Raw genomic sequence first — 22,818 nt, 5'->3', positions numbered from 1 at the left:
CAACAAAACGCTCAGATGAAAGGGAGAAAAACAACAAAGTCAAACACAAAATTATCTCATTTCAACGATCTTCGGGGTTAGGCCACATGTTTGCACCTGATGTCAGCCAAGATGATCCACCTTCAGCACCTGCCTCTGAAACACGTTTTGGAATCAGAAGTGTTTGACCTAATTTACCTGAATAAATCAGCCATGTGTCAAAGTTTTGTAGAACTGTTAATCAGCAACTCAGTTTTGAGCTGATGTTATTGCAAAAATAGAAGTTTTATAGTGTAGGTATTGGATTCTTGTTGTTTTTATTGGTATGTTGTGTGTAAACATTTGTAAATCAGACAAAATGATCCATGCTTTTGGTGGTGGGTATAAGTTGTCTGTTAAGGAAATGTAAGCATTGTAGAAATCTGCTGACTGAGCGACTGCACTCAGTGGGAAAACAACATGAAATTAGTGAATGGTGTGGTTGAAACGGACCAATGCAGTGCACAACACACAGGACTTTAAAAATGTGACTCCTGTTCGGACAAATGCTTGTTAAAACTGTAACTCCTGTTAAAAACCATCTGTTATCTGGTCTGAGGGGAGCAGCGCCAGTCACCGTGTGTGCGAAGACAATTGTGTTATCATGCTGTTTGTAGTTTTATTTAGTGTGTGTGTGTGTGTGTGTGTGTGTGTGTGTGTGTGTGTGTGTGTGTGTGTGTGTGTGGGTTTCCTGATCTCTCAGTGAGCGAGGCCTCTTCCTGAACAGACTCATAGAAAACCGAAAGCCTTCGACAGAAACATGCTCACATGGTGACTGACGCAGACGAGGAGGCAGTGTAGAAACATCTCACTCTGAAGGGATCGCTGACTTTAAAGAGGCTGACTACAGGTAGAAGAGTGAGTTTTCATTCAGTTTAGTGATAGCTGCCATCAGAATGACTCAGTGGAAACAGATTCAGCAGCTGGAGATGCGGCTCCTGGAACATGTGGACTACCTGTATGATGATAATTTCCCCATGGACATCCGACAGAGCCTGGCTGGCTGGATCGAGTCACAGGACTGGTGGGTAGAGACTTGTTATTCTCAGTCTGTAGACACAATATCTCTAAATCAGGCTGTTAAGATTGTCTTTTTCATCCAAGTGCATTCCTAACTTTTCACAGAAACAGTCAGGTGTAACAGATCGTAAGTACATTTGACATACATCAACTGGTTTGAGTGGAAAACCAGTTTTTTTCTTCCCATATCCCAATCCAGACAGGTTCCACCACATCCAGCTCCAAAGAGTTTCTTGTAATTGTGAGTCAGGTGATTCACGGTGAGCCAAGGCGTAAGAATCTGGAAACAAGCCCAGTCTGCTCTGCAGCACTTCCTGTTTCCTTTATTACAAAACTTCAGTCTTCATCCACTCTTTACTCCCATGCTTCTGGTTTCAGCACATCAACAGATCAAAGAGCCAATAAACGTTAGTCATTCCTTAGAGAGGATTTAGTAGGAAAGCATTTAAAATGTAGAAATGTTTAACATCAAAAATCCTCCTAGTTTGTTCTTGGTGCAGGAAGAAACTCATAATGGTGTCTCAAATAGTCAGAAATGACTATAAAACTTTATTTGGGCGTAAAAATGTTTTTAAAGCATTTAAAACCACATCAGTAGAGGAGTGAAGAGGCCTGAAAGTGTCACGCTGCTTTTGTGTTCCTTCAGCTCACATTTAGAACCAACAAAACAAGGAATTCAAGGATTTAATTTGGTTTTATGTTATGAGTTTTATTCTCTTCTCAAGGCTTGGCTTTGTGTTCTCAGGGATTCGGCTGTAAACGATGAGTCCATGGCATCGGTTCTGTTCACAAACCTGCTCTCCCAGCTGGAGAACGTCCGCATGCAGGAACAAAACTTCCTGCAAAGACACAACATGAAAATCATCCACCAACAGCTGCAGGTATGTTTGAGTTATAAAAGACACATTAAACCCACGGTTTTCCAGGAGCAGCTGCGCTTCAGTGTGCCATCATCAAGCTTTCTATGAGCCCAAGCTCTTTTAAAAAGTGGATAAGTGTTGGTGAGCAGAGCAATAATGATCATTTCTTTAAACAACTCTGATCTTCTGTCTTGTTTTCATAATTTCTGTTTCTTAAAGAGGCAAAAAGCATAAAATATTATTTTATTGCATTAATTTATTGCTTTCAAAGCTCTGTGAAGACAATGTTTCTGGAAACCTTCAGGTTTTGTTCTCAAGGTGAACAAGAGAAGAACAAATGACTGACACAAACAAAGACAGGAGCAGTCCAGCAAGATGTTACCCTGCAGCAGGAAAATTAGTGTCCACTAACATACTGTATATGTAATAATGTATTAACCAATAATATAATATTGGTGACTTACTTCTGCGTGAAGTAGCCACATCGTCTCCTAAAAATCTGTTTACATCAGGTTTTTGTCGTCACAGGGTGACTGCTGTCAAATGATGTTCATCAGATTTAAAAAAAAGCCTTCAAGCTCAAAATGTGAGAATCTGTGCAACACTGAACATGTTTATCCAAACGTGTGATTCCAATTAAAACACAAATAAACTTCAAAGCAAGGAAGCGTTTCTCATCTGAGACAGGAATTTCAAATCTAGTTCAGGCAGAACTAGACGAACGATGAATGACTTTCTCTAAATGTTTAAAACTGAGTCGACAGCTTAATATTTTACTATAAAAAATTTAATAGAGGTTTTGGTTCATTTCCAACAGATACTGCGAACATCTCATCATCAACATATAGAAAGAACAAACTCCTAAAAGGGTTATATAATGTCATACACGTAAAACATAGGTGGAATTATTAGATGTTCTTCATTTTAGTCAAGTTTAGATTATTCTGAAACAAAACACTTTCCTCTTCAGAGACGACTGCAGCAAAGAGGCCCTAAAGGGCTTTCATCTAAAGAAGTAAAGGTCCATCTGTGGTCTGAAGTGATGAACGGGGGAAATAAAAGATCTAAACAAGCTTTCACGGAAACAGAAACAAAAGGGAACAAAACAAAAAGGTGATGAATGGATCATCTTCAGTTTGTTCATGTTTACATCCTCCTGTTGCTGCTATGTGCTCACAGATAAATTAAACAAAATGGTAAACTACATAAACAGCTAAACTACATGGGTGGATAAACTACACAAACAGCTAAACTACATGAGTGGATAAACTACATAAACAGCTAAACTACATAAATAGATAAACTACATGAATGGATAAACTACACAAACAGCGAAACTACACAAACAGCTAAACTACATAAACAGCTAAACTACATGAGTGGATAAACTACATAAACAGCTAAACTACATGGGTGGATAAACTACATAATTAGATAAACAACACAAACCGTCAAATTACATAAACTGATAAACTACACAAACTAAACTACATGAGTGGATAAACTACATAAACAGCTAAACTACATGAGTGGATAAACTACATAAACAGCTAAACTACATGAGTGGATAAACTACACAAATAGATAAACAACACAAACTGGTAAATTACATAAACTAATAAACTACACAAACTAAACTACATGAGTAGATAAACTACATAAACAGCTAAACTACATGAGTGGATAAACTACATAAACAGCTAAACTACATAAACAGCTAAACTACATGAGTGGATAAACTACATAAACAGCTAAACTACATGAGTGGATAAACTACACAAATAGATAAACAACACAAACTGGAAAATTACATAAACTAATAAACTACACAAACTAAACTACATGAGTAGATAAACGACACAAACAGCTAAACTACATAAACAGCTAAACTACATGGGTGGATAAACTACATAATTAGATACATTACATAAACAGGTAAATTACGTAAATGGATTAACTACATAAATAGGTAAACTACACAAACAGCTAAACTACATGATTGGATAAACTACATAAACAGCTAAACTACATAAATAGATAAACTACATGAATGGATAAACTACACAAACAGCTAAACTACACAAACAGCTAAACTACATAAACAGCTAAACTACATGAGTGGATAAACTACATAAACAGCTAAACTACATGGGTGGATAAACTACATAATTAGATAAACAACACAAACCGGCAAATTACATAAACTAATAAACTACACAAACTAAACTACATGAGCGGATAAACTACATAAACAGCTAAACTACATGAGTGGATAAACTACATAAACAGCTAAACTACATGAGTGGATAAACTACATAAACAGCTAAACTACATGAGTGGATAAACTATATAAACAGCTAAACTACATGAGTGGATAAACTACACAAATAGATAAACAACACAAAATGGTAAATTACATAAACTAATAAACTACACAAACTAAACTACATGAGTAGATAAACTACACAAACAGCTAAACTACATGAGTGGATAAACTACATAAACAGCTAAACTACATGAGTGGATAAACTACATAAACAGCTAAACTACATGAGTGGATAAACTACATAAACAGCTAAACTACATGAGTGGATAAACTGCATAAACAGCTAAACTACATGAGTGGATAAACTACATAAACAGCTAAACTACATGAGTGGATAAACTACACAAATAGATAAACAACACAAACTTGTAAATTACATAAACTAATAAACTACACACACTAAACTACATGAGTAGATAAACGACACAAACAGCTAAACTACATAAACAGCAAAACTACATGGGTGGATAAACTACATAATTAGATACATTACATAAACAGGTAAATTACGTAAATTGATTAACTACATAAATAGGTAAACTACACAAACAGCTAAACTACATGAGTGGATAAACTACATAAACAGCTAAACTACATAAATAGATAAACTACATGAATGGATAAACTACACAAACAGCTAAACTACACAAACAGCTAAACTACATAAACAGCTAAACTACATGAGTGGATAAACTACATAAACAGCTAAACTACATGGGTGGATAAACTACATAATTAGATAAACAACACAAACCGGCAAATTACATAAACTAATAAACTACACAAACTAAACTACATGAGCGGATAAACTACATAAACAGCTAAACTACATGAGTGGATAAACTACATAAACAGCTAAACTACATGAGTGGATAAACTTTATAAACAGCTAAACTACATGAGTGGATAAACTACACAAATAGATAAACAACACAAACTGGTAAATTACATAAACTAATCAACTACACCAACTAAACTACATGAGTAGATAAACTACACAAACAGCTAAACTACATGAGTGGATAAACTACATAAACAGCTAAACTACATGAGTGGATAAACTACATAAACAGCTAAACTACATGAGTGGATAAACTACATAAACAGCTAAACTACATGAGTGGATAAGCTACATAAACAGCTAAACTACATGAGTGGATAAACTACACAAATAGATAAACAACACAAACGGTAAATTACATAAACTAATAAACTACACAAACTAAACTACATGAGTAGATAAACTACATAAACAGCTAAACTACATAAACAGCTAAACTACATAAATAGATAAACTCCATAACAGGTAAATTAAATATATGGGTAAGCTACATAATTGGGTGAATTACAGAAACAGCTAAACTACATAAATAGATAAACGACACAAACAGGTAAACTACAAAAATAAAATAAAATAACTGTAATTGTATAGCACCTTCTTAGGGCTCTACAACCCCCCAAGGCGCTTCACACGACAATCAGACATTCACACGCTGATGGTGATGAGCTACATTGTAGCCACAGCTGCCCTGAGGTGCCCTAACAGAGGAGGGGCAGCAAGACCGGTCAAGTGTCTTGCCCAAGGACACAACAGCTGCATTCTCTGGTTGGAGCGGGATCAAACCTGCAACCTTCCAATTACTGGACAACCCTCTCTACCTGCTCAACTGCTCCTGTCCCTGTATCTATATCCCTTTGTCTATAAACAGGTAAACTACATAAAAATGTTGTTCTTCAGAGTAAAACGACAGCAGTCTTGTTGTTTTGAGATCCCCAACGATGATGATGATGAGTAGTTTATATATATTGCATCAGAGGTGAAAAGGAACTACAATGTTATCTCATAAAAGCTTTAAATGTGCAGCTGCTTCTCTAAATTCTCTGTGAATTTGTTTTATTTATTCTGCCGAGGCTCGCGGATCCTTTGAGTCGCTGCTTGATAATTACATATTTTGTTGGAGGGGCGCTACAGGATGTTTGGTTCAGGTCAGGAACTAAAGCTGGTGTTTGATTCTTGAAAAGACATTTATCTTTGCAGAACAGGGCCGTGAGTCTCATACCGCCACTTCCTGTTAGTGTAAATGTGTCAGAGAGAGCAGGTACTCATGTGCAGCTTCTTCACTGTGCTTGTGGCTCCTCGTTACCGGTCTACTACTGCATCAGCATGCAGCACAAGTGAAATCTAGCTGATTTAAGCAGATGTGTTTATATCTGACAGAACAGGGAAGAAACCAGAGGCTGGAAACTGGTCTTCAGTTCATCTGAAAGTGTGAAAGTGTAGGTGTGTGTTTGTGCTTCTCGTCCTGTGACTTCCTGGTAATGATGCTGATATTATGATTAGTCACTCCTGGAATTGAGAGAAAACTTTCCCTCCTCCCTCAGCAAAAAGTTCTGAACTTTTCTGAATGAGAGTCTGAGCCTAAAGAGCGGCGTCGCAGTTTGTGGTTTAAATGTCAGGAAGGCAAGGTGCTGCAGCGGCCAGAATTCTGCTGAGGGAAAGTTTGATGCGGCTCGTTCTGATGAGTAAAAAAACAAAATGTCAGGAAAATAAAAGTTTTCTAAATGGATGAAATAGCTGACTTGTGGGCTGAGACAAACATCTAGCGTGAGCCTCAGAGCCTCAGCCTTGTGCCACTGTGAGTTTCAACATGTTTAAAAATCATGCAAAGCTAGTTTCTTTCTCAAAGGTCACAGAGCTGCAGGAACCTGGAACCAGTCATAGTTGGAAAGTAGGATCCATTTCTTCCAAAAGGCTTTCTGTGGGTGATAATTTAGCCAAAAGTCACAAAACCCTAAATGTTACACAACTTTGGGATTCTGTCTGTTCTCCAGCGAAAATACACCAGCAACACCACCGCCATGGCTAGAGTTATCTCCACCTGCCTCAGGGAGGAGCGGCGTATTCTCTCCAGCGTCAGCACTCAGGAGCAGGTTTGTCCCTTCACCTTCCTTAATGTGCTGCTGAAGCATTTCTAAGAAGAAGGAGGCAGCTCCACGCTCCCACAATTCCAGCTGTTTGAATTTATTCCCAAGAAAATGTTCATTTTTCCATGTTTTACTAAACAAATATCTTCTCTTGACTTTCTGTGAACTCTGGAGGATTTTCAATCCTCTGACTCATTTTGCATCCCTGAGGTCTCACAGAGGTGTGTGATGCTTTCTGTTTAACCCAACATCATCATCATCATCATCATCATCATCATCATCATCATCAAACAGACGGATGGAGTTAGTTTTGTCACAAGATGTAGCTGAAAGAATTAAGAAAATTCTTCCTGGCCCAAAGTAAGTAGCAGACGGGTAATAAAGAAGCTGTGTCTAACAGGGAGCGCTGGAGCAGTCACTGCAGAATTCGGTGGCCTTCAAGAGGCAGAAGAGCATGGATAACAGAGTTGGGATCATCAGAGGCAGCGTGCAGGTAAACCCAAACACCTGTCAGGCTGATACTCAGCTGTGTCCTGGCTCTATTTTAACAAACGTCTTGTTTGTAGCTGGTGGACCAGGCTGTTAAATACATCGAGGACATGCAAGATGACTTTGACTTCTGTTATAAGACTCTCCAGTCTCGAGGTGAGAGAATAAACGATTCCAGCCTTTCAGGCAGACATGCTCTGTAATCATTTAAACATGTCTGCATCAGCATCACACTCTATAAACATCCATGTTTGTGGATTGTTTGATTTTTCTCAGAAGCATCAGACAGATCCTCTGAGAGGATGAAACAGGAAGTGACACGACTACAGGAAATGCTCAACAGGCTTGACTTTAAGAGGAAGGTGTGCTTTCACAGAGGAATAAAACATCTTCTGGGTTTAATGTCAACAAACGTCAAAATCCATCCAACCTTTCCTGTCTCTGATGCCTTTGAAGGAGGTGTTGTCAAAGATGGATGTGGTGATCAAAGAGGTCGATGACCTGGTGACCTCTCAGCTCAGTCCGGAGCTGCAGGACTGGAAACGCAGGCAGCAGATCGCTGGCATCGGAGGTCCCATGCTTACAGGGCTGGAGCAGCTGCAAAGCTGGTAAACAGTCAAAGTCAAACACGATGCAGATGTTCTAACATCAGCCTGACTAGGGGATCTACAGCTTAGTGACTTTGTCAGTTTGAGGAGAAACATCTGAGAACCTGAAACTCCACCTTTAGCTCCTGGTTACGCCTCTCTATCATTTCTCTTCTTCAACACACCTTTTGGAATAAAAAAGACTCAGTTGCATTTGATCCCAGCGGTGCACCACCACCCTCACACATGTTCTCCTGCTGAAGGTTTACGGTGACAGCCCAGAGCCTGTTCCAGATGAAACGACAGCTGGACAAACTGGGGGAGCTGGTTGTTAAAGTCACCTACGAGAGTGACCCGATCCCACTGCAGAAGCCACACCTGGAGGAGAGAGTTAAATACCTCATCTACCATCTCATCAAGAGGTGATAGTCCATCCATTCTGTTCCTGATCAGGGTCATGGGGAGGTGGTCTCCATTCAGAACTTTTTGTTGTTGTTTGTTTTTAGTTCCTTTGTGGTGGAGAAGCAGCCCTGCATGCCCACACATCCACAGAAACCTCTCATCATCAAGACTGGAGTACAGTTCACCACCAAAGTCAGGTATCTGTCTTCTCTTCCGCTGGTTTGTGGTTCTTGATGAGAACCTGATTTAAATCTGTCTGATTTCCTGCAGACTTTTGGTCAAGCTTCCTGAGGTGGATTATCAGCTGAAAGTCAAAACAACGTTTGACAAGTGAGGACTTGAATCGCTCACAAATGGAAACTATTATGCCATATAACCCAACCATACATGTGTGTTTTTGTGCTGATAGGGACCTCCCGCCTGGCAGAGTGTGAGTACAAAACAACATCATCGTTTAGTCATTATGCAGGGAAAAGAAACACAAACAGGCTGTGAATAATACCAGAATAAATTTGGGAGTTAAGACATTTGTCACAGCCATCTGGTAATCTTCTTTTTAACCATTTTTATTATAGACAAATGAAAAATCACCCGTATGTTTTATTCTGTCTAAACCTTCAGATTTTTTTTTTATTTTATAGAATATTTTTATAAAAATCTATTATTATTATTTTGCAGTAAAAACAAGTCCAAAGGAAACACATTTGAGAAAACTCTTCCTTCTGCTCATGCTGTTGAAGCAGAAAGACCCAAATCCTGTTTTATTTTACAAATATGAACTAAAAAAACACCACACACCCTCACAGGTGTGTGTGTGTGTGTGGGTGTGTGTGTGTGTCTGTAAGTCAGCTGTCTCACCCTACATTCGTCCTCAGAAGTCGACAGTTTTTCATCCTGACCAACAACACTAAAGTGATGGACATCGAGGATTATTCAAACGGGTGCCTCTCAGTAGAGTTCAGACATCTGGTAAATAACATCCACTAAACCAGATGCACTCTGCAGAACTTTGATTTTATCTTTTATAAAGTCAACCAGCTTGTATTTTAGTGAATTAAAGCAGCTGACTCAGTATTTGTGTTTTATAGCAGCTGAAAGAGAAGAAATATATAAATGGCACAAAGGGGAACGAGGTATGATCATTAACATTCGTTATGCTCACTGATGTCCGGATGTTTTTGGTCTCATCGCAGCTGTTTTGTTTATTTTTGTTATCAGGGCTTGTTGTCTGTGACAGAAGAACTCCACTCCTTGAGTTTCGAGGCTTGCTTCACGGTGCAGGGCCTCACCGTTGATTTGGAGGTCAGCAGCAGTCAAGCTTTGCTTTATTGTGTGTTTTTATCACTCACCGTGTTGCTGATCTCATTTCTGCCAGACGTGTTCCCTTCCACTTGTGGTGATTTCCAACGTGAGCCAGCTTCCTGGTGGCTGGGCCTCCGTCATGTGGTACAACCTCCTGACTGATGAACCCAGGGTGAGCTTTGATCACTAAAGCACCTCTCTACACTGGTTTGATCATCACATCCCCTCTCTTTTCCACTTTCTTCAGAACTTGGCGTTCTTTGGGAACCCGCCTCGGGCCAGCTGGACTCAGCTCTCAGAGGTCCTCAGTTGGCAGTTCTCCACCTTCGCTGGTCAAGGCCTCAACAAAGACCAGCTCTCCATGCTGGGAGAAAAGCTTCTGGGTTTGTTTATCATTTGTATATTTTTAAAATTAAAGGTGTAAAACCGTTTGTCCATTTCAACCTTACGCAGGACACTTGGGGGGATTTCCCATTGTGCAAAGACCTAGTTTGGACGTCCTGCAGACGCGGTCTGGACAGACAGACTCAATATAAACGAGATCTGCACATCTGTGTAACGTTGATTGTTTGCAGGGTTGGTTCAGTTTCAGTTCAGTGTATTTATCAGAGATCATATGTCCAGATTCGTCTTCTTCAAGAACTAAAAATAAAAGCATTTTAATCCGAAATTCAGATAAAACAAAACATCTCAGGAACACTCATTATACATTTAGGAATGCCATCATCTACCTGAAGGAACCACCTTGTTCAGAGCATTTTCTTTTGATGAGTTGAAGTGGCGTTGTGCTTGCTGGTATTTATGTTTCTGTAGGTCAGCTTGCCTCCTGCAGTGACTGCCAAGTCTCTTGGTCCAAGTTTGCAAAGGTCAGTGGCCTCCGATCTAATTCTGACACCCATACTATTTATTTTCTGCAGAAGAATTCATATTTAAACATACGTCATAATTAAACGTAGTCTGTTCTTATTTATCCTTTACTTGCGAAGGAGAATATTCCAGGAAAGCCATTCAGTTTCTGGATGTGGCTGGACTCGATCCTGGAACTCATCAAGAAGCACCTGCTGCCAGTCTGGAACGAGAAGTAGGTCTAACTCTGCCTCCCCGATCTAACTCAGACCTTATCTGTAAATGATTAATTAATCATTTATTTTTATTTCATTTATTGACATATTTTTATAAGGAGGATTAACCCCTTGAGATGAAACATCTTGTTTTCAAGGGGGTCCTCCGTTATTTCAGATCAAAAATGAACAAAACAAGCAGATCAGAGATCCCAGACACAAGCAGCATTACAACCCCAACATATGTAGACAGTTATTACAACACACACACACACACACACACACACACACACACACACACACACACACACACACACACACACACACACACACACACACACACGCGCACACACACACACACGCACACACACGCACACACACACACGCACACACACACACACAATGGCTCACAATGCTCCAACCCACCCCCCAAGCATAAACCCCACTACAGACAACCACAGGTCTGAACTAATGAACAAACATGACTGAAAAACAAAAATAAAATATATGCATGACCAATGAGAGCAAAAGTCAAGTAAACTTAACCTGTAACATAGACAAATGTTCTGAAAATATTCACTCAAGACTCAGCCAAACATTCTAAATGAAGATATGGACTGAAGAGATAAGGGAAGACTATTCCAATCATACGGGGACATCAAAATAAAAGCATATTTCCCTACCTCTCTTTTTACTCTAGGAACAACAAAAAAGATCTGATCATTATGTCTCCGACCGTGAAATGAGTTGTACCGTACCAAATGTAGCTTAACATAATCAGGGTAGTTAAAATAAAAGCTTTTAAAAATAAACTGAATCCAGTGAAACTGTCTTCTGGCCAAAAGTGTAAGCCAGGATGACTGTCCATACATCGCACAGCGATGTGCCCTAACGGGACAACCAAGCACAAAGTGGCAAAGACTGTTATATGCTATATCTAAAGAGTGCAGACAAGAAGCAGTGGTATTTTGATAAATAATGTCAGCATAGCCCAAAGTAGGCAGAGGCAGCTGTGTGACTATTCTTTTCCTGATCAGAAAGTTAAAACAGTTAACAGAACGATAAAGTATTTTTAGCCGAGAATTGAGTTTATGTGTAGTTGCATGAACATGAGTTTTAAAGGTTAGATCATGATCCAGCCAAACACCTCGGTATTTAAAGGTCTCGGCCGATTCAATATGTGAAGAGTCATGAAAATGAAAATTAAGGGGTTTTTCACCTGAATCTGTAGCCTTCCTATGAAACAGTGAGGAATAAGATTTTGTTTTATTAAGTAGAAGTTTATTGGCTTGTAGCCACTGCTGAACAGCGTCAAAATCGTGTTGTAGCGATACATTTATCCCAGAAATGGTTGGTTTGGTACAGTAGATAATGTATCGTCAGCATACAGATGTATATTACATTCTGTGCAGCATAAAGGCATGTCATTAACAAAAATAGGAAATAATAAGGGTCCCAATAAAGAACCTTGAGGGATACCCTTAGCTGTTCCAGTAAATGCTGAAAGACTCCCCCTGTACGACACACACTGACGACGGTGATGAAGATAGGAGTTGAACCAGAGTAGAGATGATCTTGAAAGACAATAGCTTGCAATTTATACAGTAAAAGATAGTGATCAACTAGATCCAACGCTTTGGAAAGATCTGAAAGAATGGCAACAGTATAGATTAATAATAAAAACAGGAAAAAAAAAGCATTCTTTAACACAGATGTATTGAACTGAGAATTGTGAAATTAAATTTCTCAATAATTTAGATGAGCCAGTTTTGTTTTATTGTCCAGGCCTGTAAAGAGGATACTGTACAAGTGTCAGTCATCAGGATAAATACATGTTTTCCTGCCAACATCCGTGCAGCTACATCATGGGCTTTGTGAGTAAGGAGATGGAGCGTGTTCTGCTGAAAGACCGAGAGCCCGGTACCTTCCTGCTACGCTTCAGCGAGAGCCATCTTGGTGGAATCACGTTCACATGGGTGGAGCACAGTGAGAACGGTGAGGTCTGACCACAGACCATATCTTGGGCAGGTCAGAGGAGACAGGAGCGTTTTAGGCCTGCTTACATTAACAAAGATCTCTCTACAGGTGAAGTCAAATTCAACTCTGTGGAGCCATACACTAAAAACCGGCTGAGCGCTCTTCCATTTGCAGACATCATACGAGACTATAAAGTCATCTCAGATGGGGTCGTCCCTGAAAACCCGCTCAAGTTCCTCTATCCGGACATTCCCAAAGACGAGGCTTTCGGACGGCTCTACAACAGCCAGCCAAGCAAAGGCAAGGACATGACGATTTGCTTTTATCCAGGATTGGATTTTCTTTTGTTTTCATGAGTTGTTTGACGTTGGTGTTTCTACACGTTGATGCACGGACGTTTGATGAGTGTAATCCATAAACTCAGTCCAACATTACCCATGTCAGCCTTTCAAGGCTTTAAGGTTTGTGTTCCTTGACAGTTTTTTTTATTTATTTCATAGATGTTAAAACTATGGGTTGCATCACTGAACAGCGTTTTATTTGGTTGAGAGGACATGGTTTAGGACATGGACAAGTGTTTGTTCAAACTGTATGTTGTGCAAACATGTGCCCGTGTGTCACCCCTCCACCTTCAGACCTGGGGATCGAAGCTATGTCTCTCCTGTGTGGTTTGGAAAAGCACAAAAGAGGCTTGCTTGTGTATTCAGTGGTTCCGTGTTAAAGCAGGAACAGAAAACTTAGTGGTCAGGCTCAGTTTGCTTGTCAACAAGCAACAAAACAGGAAGTTGTTTTAGCATTGAGCTAAAATTAGATATTTTAAACAGTTCATTTTCAGCTGTTAAAATATTTCTTTGTAAAACTCATCTTTAAAATCATTCACATAACAACCAATAGACACCCAGGCATTGGTAATGAATGGATTTAAACTGGTAGTTGTCTCATTCTACGGCAAGTAAAATGACTTAAAAAGTTGTAGAATTTCATGTCAGAAATTGAAAGTTTTTATGACGATAGGGGATCACGTTAACATGTCTTGCGTCTCCATTCATTTTCTAGTCCATCCATACATCCCATCTACCCTCATCCCCATCTCAGAAATGCGGTGAGTTCATGCTTTACCATGACGCCATAATAAAATGTGTTATGTACATGTTGAATGACCTCTGCAAGGTGAAGTTCAGGTGTGCAAAATCTGCTAAATCTAATCTAACTAAAGTAGAAAGAGCAGAAGAGTGCACAGACAATTCCATTTTTGGTTCTTTTTTAAAACACAGGAAAAAAAGAACCAACAATGGAATTAGAAGTACACAGCAAGAACGTACCAAAGAAGTGCACAGACCAGCTATGAAATGTTTTACTTGATGACACTCAAAGGATGAAAGAAAAAAGTTGTTTATAAATAAATAAATATATAATCATTATCAGAGGCAGTTGTTTAGTTAATTAGATTTTTCTCATGTGATTCTAGCTCTAACTCAAGCAGCACACCTCGTTCCTGTCAGTCTCCGGAGCCCCCGATGACTCCTGGAGAGTTCGACATGCTCAGCGAGCACCTGTGCATCGACATCGACACGGTAAGTCTGTCTTTTTGTGATTCTGAAAGGAAATCCTACAGACGAATCGAAGCTAGCTCTGACAGAGGAGTAAAAAGCACTAGGCATGTACTCGGGTAAAATGGCAGTTACTCTGATTAAATCTTACTCAAATACAGGTAACATCACTTGTGTTTCTTCTGTGAAGTCTACCTGAGCAATCGGGGGCGGGGTTCACAAATTTGTTCAAATGCAGCTAAATCTGATTTCCTGATATCCCTGTCTCCCTAATGGTGACATATATATATATATATATATATATATATATATATATATATATATATATATATATATATATATATGTATTTATTTATTTATTTTTGCTTTACAGATGAGCTCTCCATATTCTGAATGAATCCAGATAAAGAGTTTGAATCAGTAGTTTTTCCTCATATCTGTCCCTCCTCAGCATCAGCAGCTAAACTGTCATGAGACACTCCGCTTTGTTTAAAGACTTTTAATTTTTTATTGATTACATATTTACTCTGTTGTGTGTACTTTTTACCAATGTTCTTATGACTTCTGATGTGTTTATTTTCTGTGATGTGTGTACATTTTATGGTAGAGCATATTTTGTTCTCTATAATTAAAACATGCACTCAATTTACTGAAATACACCTACAAAATAAAAAGGTAAAGGTGAATGTAAATGTAATACAAACATAACTATTTTTATAATAATAATAATGATGATGATTATTAGTATTATTATTATTATATTATTATATTATAGCCCTCAGTGACTGAATAGGAAAATTCAAAAATGTGAAATTTTATTTGCTTATTTCTTGGTGTGGAAGTTTAAGGGTTAAACAATAAAGTGCTCTAATGAATGTAAATGTTTTTGCTTTAATTAAAAAGTGAGATTTTGACTTCAGACTGTCTCTCCTAACTGATTTATGTTTTTATCCAACCACGTCGTGTAGCTTGTCTGCCACCTATCGGTGTTAAAAGACTACTACAGTGTACACTTTGGAGCTTTTATTTTGATGGCATCCAGAGAGGAAGTAAGTCTTTAATATTCGAGGGGGTTTCCGGAGAATCATGTGATTCTCTGTAAATCGTGGGTGCCTTTGGGTGGGTGACTCTGTCTACTTGCTTGTCTACTTGCTTTGGCAACATCCTTTTAACAAGTTATGAATAATTAGATTCTTGTTTATTACATGAAGAAAAATAACAGTAAAACAATGCGATTCAGAATCAGAAGGTTTTATTGTTATATGTGCGAGAATCACAACATTAGAAAATTGCTGTGGTTCTCGGTGCAAAATTAGAATTAAGATATAAACATAAATGATAATATAGGGACTCAATAATTAGAGAAGTAGCTACTTTATACAAGTCAGTGTAGGAACAGGTCAGAACGGGTCAGTTCAGGTGCAAATACAACACAGGGTCATGTGACTGGAACAATGCAGCTGGAGTGGGCAGGTCTACGATTGTCATTCATGAGTCCGACCGCAGAACTGTTTTTGTGACGACAGGTTCTGGTCCGAATAGATCTGAACCTCCTGCCAGGTAGGAGCGAGTCGAAGAGACTGTGTCCAAGGTGACACGGGTCTGCTGTGATCTGACCTGCATGCCTCAATGTCCTGGAGGTGTACAGGTCCTGTATGAAGGGGAGCTAGCAGCCAATGACCTCAGCAGAGCGTACAACACGCTGCAGTTTTCTTATGTCCCAGGTGGTGGCTCCGGCGTATCACACGGTGATGGAGAAGGTGAGGATGGACTTGATGACTGTGGTGCAGAATTGCCTCATCGACCGATAGGTTGAATTTCTTCAATTGCCTCAGGAAGTTCATCCTCTTCTGGGCCTTTTTTTTATGATGGAGGTGATGGTGGGCTTCCACTTGAGGTCTTGGGTGATAGTGGTACCCAGGAAGTGACACGAGTCCACCATCGTGATGGGAGTGTCAGACAGGGTTATGGGGGGAGTGGGGCTGTGTGCTTCCTGAAGTCCACAACAACCTCTGCTGTCTTCTGGGTGTTTAGCACCAGGTTGTTGTGGCTGCACCAGGACACCAGCCGTTCCACCTCCCTTCTGTAGGCAGACTCATCCCCGTCAGAGATGAGTCAGATGACGTTGGTGTCATCTGCAAACTTGATTTGCTTGGCAGACTCGTGGTTGGAGGTGCAGCCATTGGTGTACAGCGAGAAGAGGGGAGAGAACACAGCCCTGAGGGGAACGGGTGCTGATTAACCGCAGGCCAGAGACATTTTTCCCCAGCATAACTTGCTACTTCCTGTCCGTCAGGAAGTCAGTGATCCGCCTGCAGATGGGGTCAGGCTGAAGTCCACGAACAGGATCCTGGCGTAGGTATCCGGGGAATCCAGATGCTGCAGGATGAAGTGTAGAGCCATGTTGATGACATCATCTACAGACCTGTTGGCTCTGTAGGCAAACTAGAGGGGGTCCAGGAGGGGGGCTGTGAGGTTCTTGAGGTGGGGGAGAACCAGGTGCTCAAATGACTTCATGACCACAGATGTCAGAGCCACAGGTCTGTAGTCATCGAGTCCAGTGATCCATGGCTTCTTGGGGACAGGGACTATGGTGGAGATCTTTAAGCAGGCAGATATTCCGTACTCCAGTCAAACAACATTTAGGAACAGAGAAATCTCTTCTAGTAAATACATGTGCATAAATGATCCATGCAGCAGGTAGGCTAATGTAAGTTCAGACCTACTCAGGAAACAATCACAGCCTCCACGTTAGTACTGCAGAAAAAAGGAAACGGAATGTCCTTCATTTTTATGCTATTTTACATTTTAAACACGTTCATTCTGAATACTACCGCCTAATTTGAGACACATTTTGCAGGAATCGTGACGCTTTTAGTTTGTTTTAAGTGACTAAACCTTTTGAGTGTATTTTCACCTTTATTTTAAAGACGGAAGTGAGGCGCGTGGTAAATCCTTAACTTGACAGTTTCAAAAACGATTTCTCGTGAATCACAAGGTTTAGAAGGGAGTGCCCAAGGAATAAAAACCCGCTCCGCCTTTCCTCGCTCCTGTTCATCTCACAGGTTTTTCAGGTTCCTGCTCGGATTGTTCTTTTTGCATTTTAACAAAATCAGCCACGAGGTAAGACTTTATAACATTCCTACCATTAGATGAAAGGCAAACAGATCATTATGCTCTTCATAAGTTTTTGTTATTTGTTTTGTGTGTGCAAAACTTCTAGAAACGTTTCCGCGGTTTTGGCAGGTTTTGGGGAATAATCTTGAGGATTGTGCCGAACTAGCCAACTGTTGACAGAATGTTTGTTTGGGGGCTGGTTGGTAGAACGGTTGTCATGGAGGTTGTGGGTTCGACACCGAGACGGATTTGTGCATGCGTGCGATTCCTTATGTGGCAAGTGTTAGTCGTAACATAGATAAATTAAAGGGACTAGTTTGACAGTCAAAACATGTATAGAAATAATAAATTTCTTCTTCATACATTCTCATGCAATGCCCTGGTCCCGTAGAATGAGCCCTGGCATTTTTACTGTGATTGCCTGTTTTTCTGTAAAATCCATTGACATATAAATATTGGACAGTGGGTTTCCAAAGCCTCCAATAACACCTTTTTGAGGCTAAATGGGAGGTGGCCACCACCGCCATTTTGACCGTATCACAGGTTCCGTCAAGCTCAGACAATACCACAAAAGGGATGAGAGGTGGAGCTGAGGGTGGGGCTGTAAGGCTGGGATCAACTGACGACACCCGGTCGAACTAGCTACAAGCTAACCTGAAGCTAACCCAAAGCTAACGCGGAGGTGGGAGCTAAGCTAACGGAGGTAGCAACCTAGCTACAACCGGAGTTAACTGTGCACAACACCAGAGCTTCTGAGTCAGAGATAGGCCGGGCTGACCTCTGGGTAAAACCGGGTGGAACACAGAGGTCTCCGAGACCTCCACAAGCCGGCAGCCGCACAGCAGACAAGCACCGCTGCGATCTGAGATGCGCAGAGCTGCCGCTGGGGAGAACCAGGTGGTAAGGTTTCCATCCCAGAGCTCCACAAGCCGGCAGCCCATGCAGCAGACAGAAGCCGCGATCAGACAGAGATGCGCCGAGCTGCGGGGAGGGGAGAACGGGTGGAAAACATCGGTCTCCCGAGAGCTCCACAAGCCGATAGTGGGAACCCAGCTCCACCAACATGTTTTATTTCAACCCATTTTCTAAAGTGCAGCATTATGTTAAATGCACTGGGTTTTACCCTATTACATTTAAATTTCATGGTTAAACAGTACATGTTAAAATCTAAGCTCAGCTCGGCAGTGACCTAAAATACATAAATATAATTTTACTTACCGAAAAAAATGAAGTGGAGACTCCTTGGACGGTCCATTGGTGCAATTAATGCCACAGCAAGTCATTTTGTCCAACAATTGCACAAAAAATATCCAAAACAGAATACACAAACACAGAGAGTCAAAATCCTGGAACAGTTTCCAGGCCAGACCGAGGCTCTACTGAGGCCTTCCCAGGAGCTAGCTCTGTGGTCACGTGGGTCTGATGCTCATTAATTATACAGAATTTTAGGCTTTTAATTCACTTAAACAGAAGAGTGAGAAAAAAATTCACCCCCCTCAGAGTTGTCATGAGTGTAAACTAGATCATTTAAACCAAAAACATGTTCTGGTACCAGGCTGTAAACATGTTTATTTCTGCTGTGAAATTGGTATTTTTAACATGGGAGTCAATGAGGATTTGCTCGCTTCTGACACCAGCCCCTAGTGGATGAGGGTGGAACTGCAATTTATGGTACTTCCGGGTTGGCCTCAATTTTGGAGCCGCATTGTGGGGGATTGGTAAAACCACAGATAAAGCGCGTTCACGCTCAGGCATAGCGTTAGCAGCAGAGAGAGAGGCAGTGCCACTTTGACGCTGTTCCTAACGCCTAGTGACAAACCTAGCTACATTTCTGAGGACCCTTAGCTACTTAATGTAGAACTTTCTAGATATTTCCTGCAAATTAGCAACAAAACAGCCATTTTCGCACCAAACTGTTCTTTGGATTGACGTTGGTTCAGCTGTCATCAAGGATATAAATGTTACAGATACATTGAATGTCATTGCTGCCGGCCGACGAGAAAGTGCAGCTGCAGAGACAAAGGCACATTATTTTTATTAATTTGCTGTGTTCTTCTGTCCTCCAGGCCACACACACACACACACACACACACACACACACACACACACGCACACACACACACACACACACACACACACACACACACACACACACACACACACACACACACACACACACACACACACACAGGACTGTCTCAGCTGTTATTTTCGTTAGATGATAAATGATCCGCACTTGTATAGCGCCTCTCAGAGTACGGACTTCAACGCGCTTTACACTACAGTGTATCATTCATCCATTCACACACACATTCACACACTGATGGTGATGAGCTACAATGTAGCCACAGCTGCCCTGGGGCTCACTGACAGAGGCAGGAGTGTGCACGTACAGCATGCGCGCCTCGTGCACGAGCCTACTATTGAAGCTGCTGTTACGCTTTTGGCCTGAGGGGGCAATCGCGAGAATAAAAACTCAAAAGTCCAAAAAGTCCCTTTAAGGATAAAAAGTTGCAACAACGACAACCTGGGTTAACCCCCCTAGAGAAGGGTAGAAGGCCCGTAAGTTCAATGATCACTATGGGAACAAATTGTCTTTTCAGTCAAACAAATCTTTATTTAAATATCTAAGCTAAAAACATACAGATGAAGTTAAGTGCTCGGAGTCCAGTTATCACCAGTCAATCCACAAGAATTACCCACATTGGTCTAGGGCAAACAAATACTAAATAAAGTTAAACATGCATAAAAAGTAAACACAAAACACACCAAAGAATAATAACATACAAAAAACCTAGCAAACAAAATCAGGATAATTCCTTTTCACCCTGTGGGCGTTCTGGTGGTTGCCCTGGCAACCAGGCATCCGACGCCCAACATCTAATTAAAACAATCCGACCGGCTTGCCATATAGGGCAGCCCTCTGGGCACACAACCAGCTGTGGAGATGGGATTGGTTGCGGCGGGACGGCGAGATGGAGCAGCAGGATGGCCGGTGCACCGCCGCCGACGTCAGACGCTCCACTGATCTATGTGGTACCGCTGCGGGCAAAGCCGGATGAAAGAGCGGCTCTCGGGCCAAGCAGCACGGGCAGCCACACTGCAGACAAACAAACTGGCATGGTCCCCCTGGATCAGCACAACCCTCCCCAGTCCGAGGCAAAGACACGGTCATAGCGCCGCTGAATCAGGTCAACCTTAATACAGCTGACACACCCACACGGGCAGAGAGCTGACTATGAGTTCCTGGGTGCAGTTTGACACTAACAGCATATGCAGCTCCACTCTGATCACACGATACAAAACAAATTAAGATGGAGCAATGAACATTAACTGATGCCGCACAGGCAACAACAGGAGGGAGAATACTTACAATCGCAGCTTGCAGTTGGAGTCTCAACGCACACTAGCACCTTTAGGTGCCACACAAGAGCTGTCCTGCTGGAGGAGCAGGCAGCTGCCTTTTATTGGATGGCTCGCCCCGCCCTGTTATCCGTCCAATGTGAGCCACCTGACTCTTTGCTGAGATGGGACCAGACCGGATCTGTCTGTCCCCTCACACTTAGATATTGAGGAATTAATACCTTTAGCCTAATAATTATTATAATAATATCTTGTTGTTGTTGTTGTTGTTATTATGAGGCTAAAGGAACTTCCATTTCCTCCCACGAGCCAGAAACAGGTTGAATTGTGACATCACAGGTGTGAGTGGGCGGTTTTGTTGCTGCATCTTAGCAGATGGCGCAGTGGCAGGACCTGCTGAAGCTGGACTCTGCGCTCCAGAGCCGGGTCCAGCAGCTGTATGAGGGAAGGTTCCCCAGAGAGATCCGACACTTTGCTTGCAGCTGGATTGAGAGCCAGGACTGGTAAGAATGGGCTGAAGGTGAAATATCTGGTTATTTCCTGTTTATAACCTCTGAGTGATTAAAAGACATTTTCAGTCATGTAGTTTTTGCCTCATGAAACTGTTTTACAGCAGCATGACCTTCCCTCTGCAGGCATGCAGACGCTGATATACCTGAACATTTCCTGAAATATAGAATATAAAGCATGGGTCAAATGCTGAGATCTTTTAAAAAAAATTCTTAATCAAAAAACTTTAAAAAAATTACCTGGTGTCCTTTAACTAAAACTAAAGTTTTACGTGTCAATTGTTCACCTTTCACCATAAGTTAAAAAGGAATAATGATAATAATAATGTATTATTTATAAAAATAATAATTCCCTTCAGTTGTACATTAATTATGTAGGAGTTGGTAAATGTAGTGCTTTAAGAGCTTAATCTATTACCTTTACTTATGACCAATAAGCTGTGATACTCTATATAAATACAGAATATCAACCTGCGTGGTCTTTGGATGTTTAATCAGAAAATTCTAGGATTCTTTGTTTATTCAGGGATTGTAAACACTTCGTTTTTATTCAAGGAAAGAGTCGGGTTTATAAAAGTAAGAATTTATTTTCCAAACAATTAAAACATGACAAGTTAACTAATATTTACTGTGATGGATGAATATAGATGAAGGAGATGTGGTGTATGGTGCCTAGGTGTGAATATGAGGTTATCAGAACCTCCGTATCTAGGAGAGCGGAGTTCTGAGTGTAAAAGAATTTGGTTTGCGTTAAGCTATGAAGTTGATTCTTAAGGCCAGAGGCCATCACACTGTGTGCTACCTCACCCTTCTTGGAGACCCTCTTCACAGACCTGGAGGTCGTCGAGGTCGGATGACCTTTGGGCACCCAGGTCCAGTAGATTGACCACAGCGCCGACTTCTCCAGTCCAGAGATGTCGCCAGGCACATAGGTTGGATGGAACCGTTTGCGTCTAGACTCTTAAGCAGTCGGAGCAAAATCAGCTTTGTCCTGCAGGAACCGTTTGCTGTGTCAGCTTTGCAGCAACCTCGACGGCGTGTCAAAGGCTGCTCTGGTTAAAGAGACGTCACTACGGACGGCCGTTTCCGTAGCTTCCTCTAGAACTCTGTAGAACTGGAACACTGACTCAGGCTGCTGAATCACCAGAGTGATTCTGTTTTTATATTCTCATATTAATTTCTTAACAAATCAGAGCGTGCCTTGTTAAGGGAAATTACCAAGAATCTCAGAAACACACACCTTCTTCGAGATGCAGAGGTTCTGATTTGTGGGTAAGAAAATATCGATGTGTCACGCATTTGACTCAACTTT

At 41.0% G+C, this 22,818-nt stretch overlaps 1 protein-coding gene across 6 annotated transcripts in view; it reads left to right on the top strand.

The window, feature by feature from the left end:
• Positions 1-769: 769 nt before the first annotated feature.
• stat4 (signal transducer and activator of transcription 4) overlaps positions 770-22,818 on the top strand; it is a 34,117-nt gene continuing 12,068 nt past the window's right edge. The window contains exons 1-23 of one of the 6 annotated variants that reach the window (XM_070553303.1): positions 770-1,042; positions 1,784-1,919; positions 7,057-7,155; positions 7,550-7,642; positions 7,716-7,794; positions 7,918-8,000; positions 8,095-8,246; positions 8,489-8,647; positions 8,732-8,824; positions 8,898-8,957; positions 9,037-9,057; positions 9,503-9,596; positions 9,716-9,760; positions 9,846-9,929; positions 10,003-10,101; positions 10,177-10,312; positions 10,743-10,795; positions 10,916-11,010; positions 12,849-12,985; positions 13,076-13,267; positions 14,024-14,069; positions 14,436-14,541; positions 21,373-21,500. In XM_070553303.1, the coding sequence (XP_070409404.1) occupies positions 915-1,042; positions 1,784-1,919; positions 7,057-7,155; positions 7,550-7,642; positions 7,716-7,794; positions 7,918-8,000; positions 8,095-8,246; positions 8,489-8,647; positions 8,732-8,824; positions 8,898-8,957; positions 9,037-9,057; positions 9,503-9,596; positions 9,716-9,760; positions 9,846-9,929; positions 10,003-10,101; positions 10,177-10,312; positions 10,743-10,795; positions 10,916-11,010; positions 12,849-12,985; positions 13,076-13,267; positions 14,024-14,069; positions 14,436-14,541; positions 21,373-21,500 (2,318 nt within the window). In that variant the 5' untranslated portion in view covers positions 770-914. Of the gene's footprint in view, positions 1,043-1,783; positions 1,920-7,056; positions 7,156-7,549; positions 7,643-7,715; positions 7,795-7,914; positions 8,001-8,094; positions 8,247-8,488; positions 8,648-8,731; positions 8,825-8,897; positions 8,958-9,036; positions 9,058-9,502; positions 9,597-9,715; positions 9,761-9,845; positions 9,930-10,002; positions 10,102-10,176; positions 10,313-10,742; positions 10,796-10,915; positions 11,011-12,848; positions 12,986-13,075; positions 13,268-14,023; positions 14,070-14,435; positions 14,542-14,890; positions 15,113-21,372; positions 21,501-22,818 lie in introns of those variants that run through there. The other 5 variants (XM_070553302.1, XM_070553301.1, XM_054734327.2 and 2 more) reach the window with 5 other exon arrangements.

The sequence above is a fragment of the Nothobranchius furzeri genome, chromosome 7 (genome assembly GCF_043380555.1).
Source record: "Nothobranchius furzeri strain GRZ-AD chromosome 7, NfurGRZ-RIMD1, whole genome shotgun sequence".
In the NCBI taxonomy this organism is placed as follows: domain Eukaryota; kingdom Metazoa; phylum Chordata; class Actinopteri; order Cyprinodontiformes; family Nothobranchiidae; genus Nothobranchius; species Nothobranchius furzeri.
This window is presented reverse-complemented; position numbering and strand designations above follow the sequence as displayed.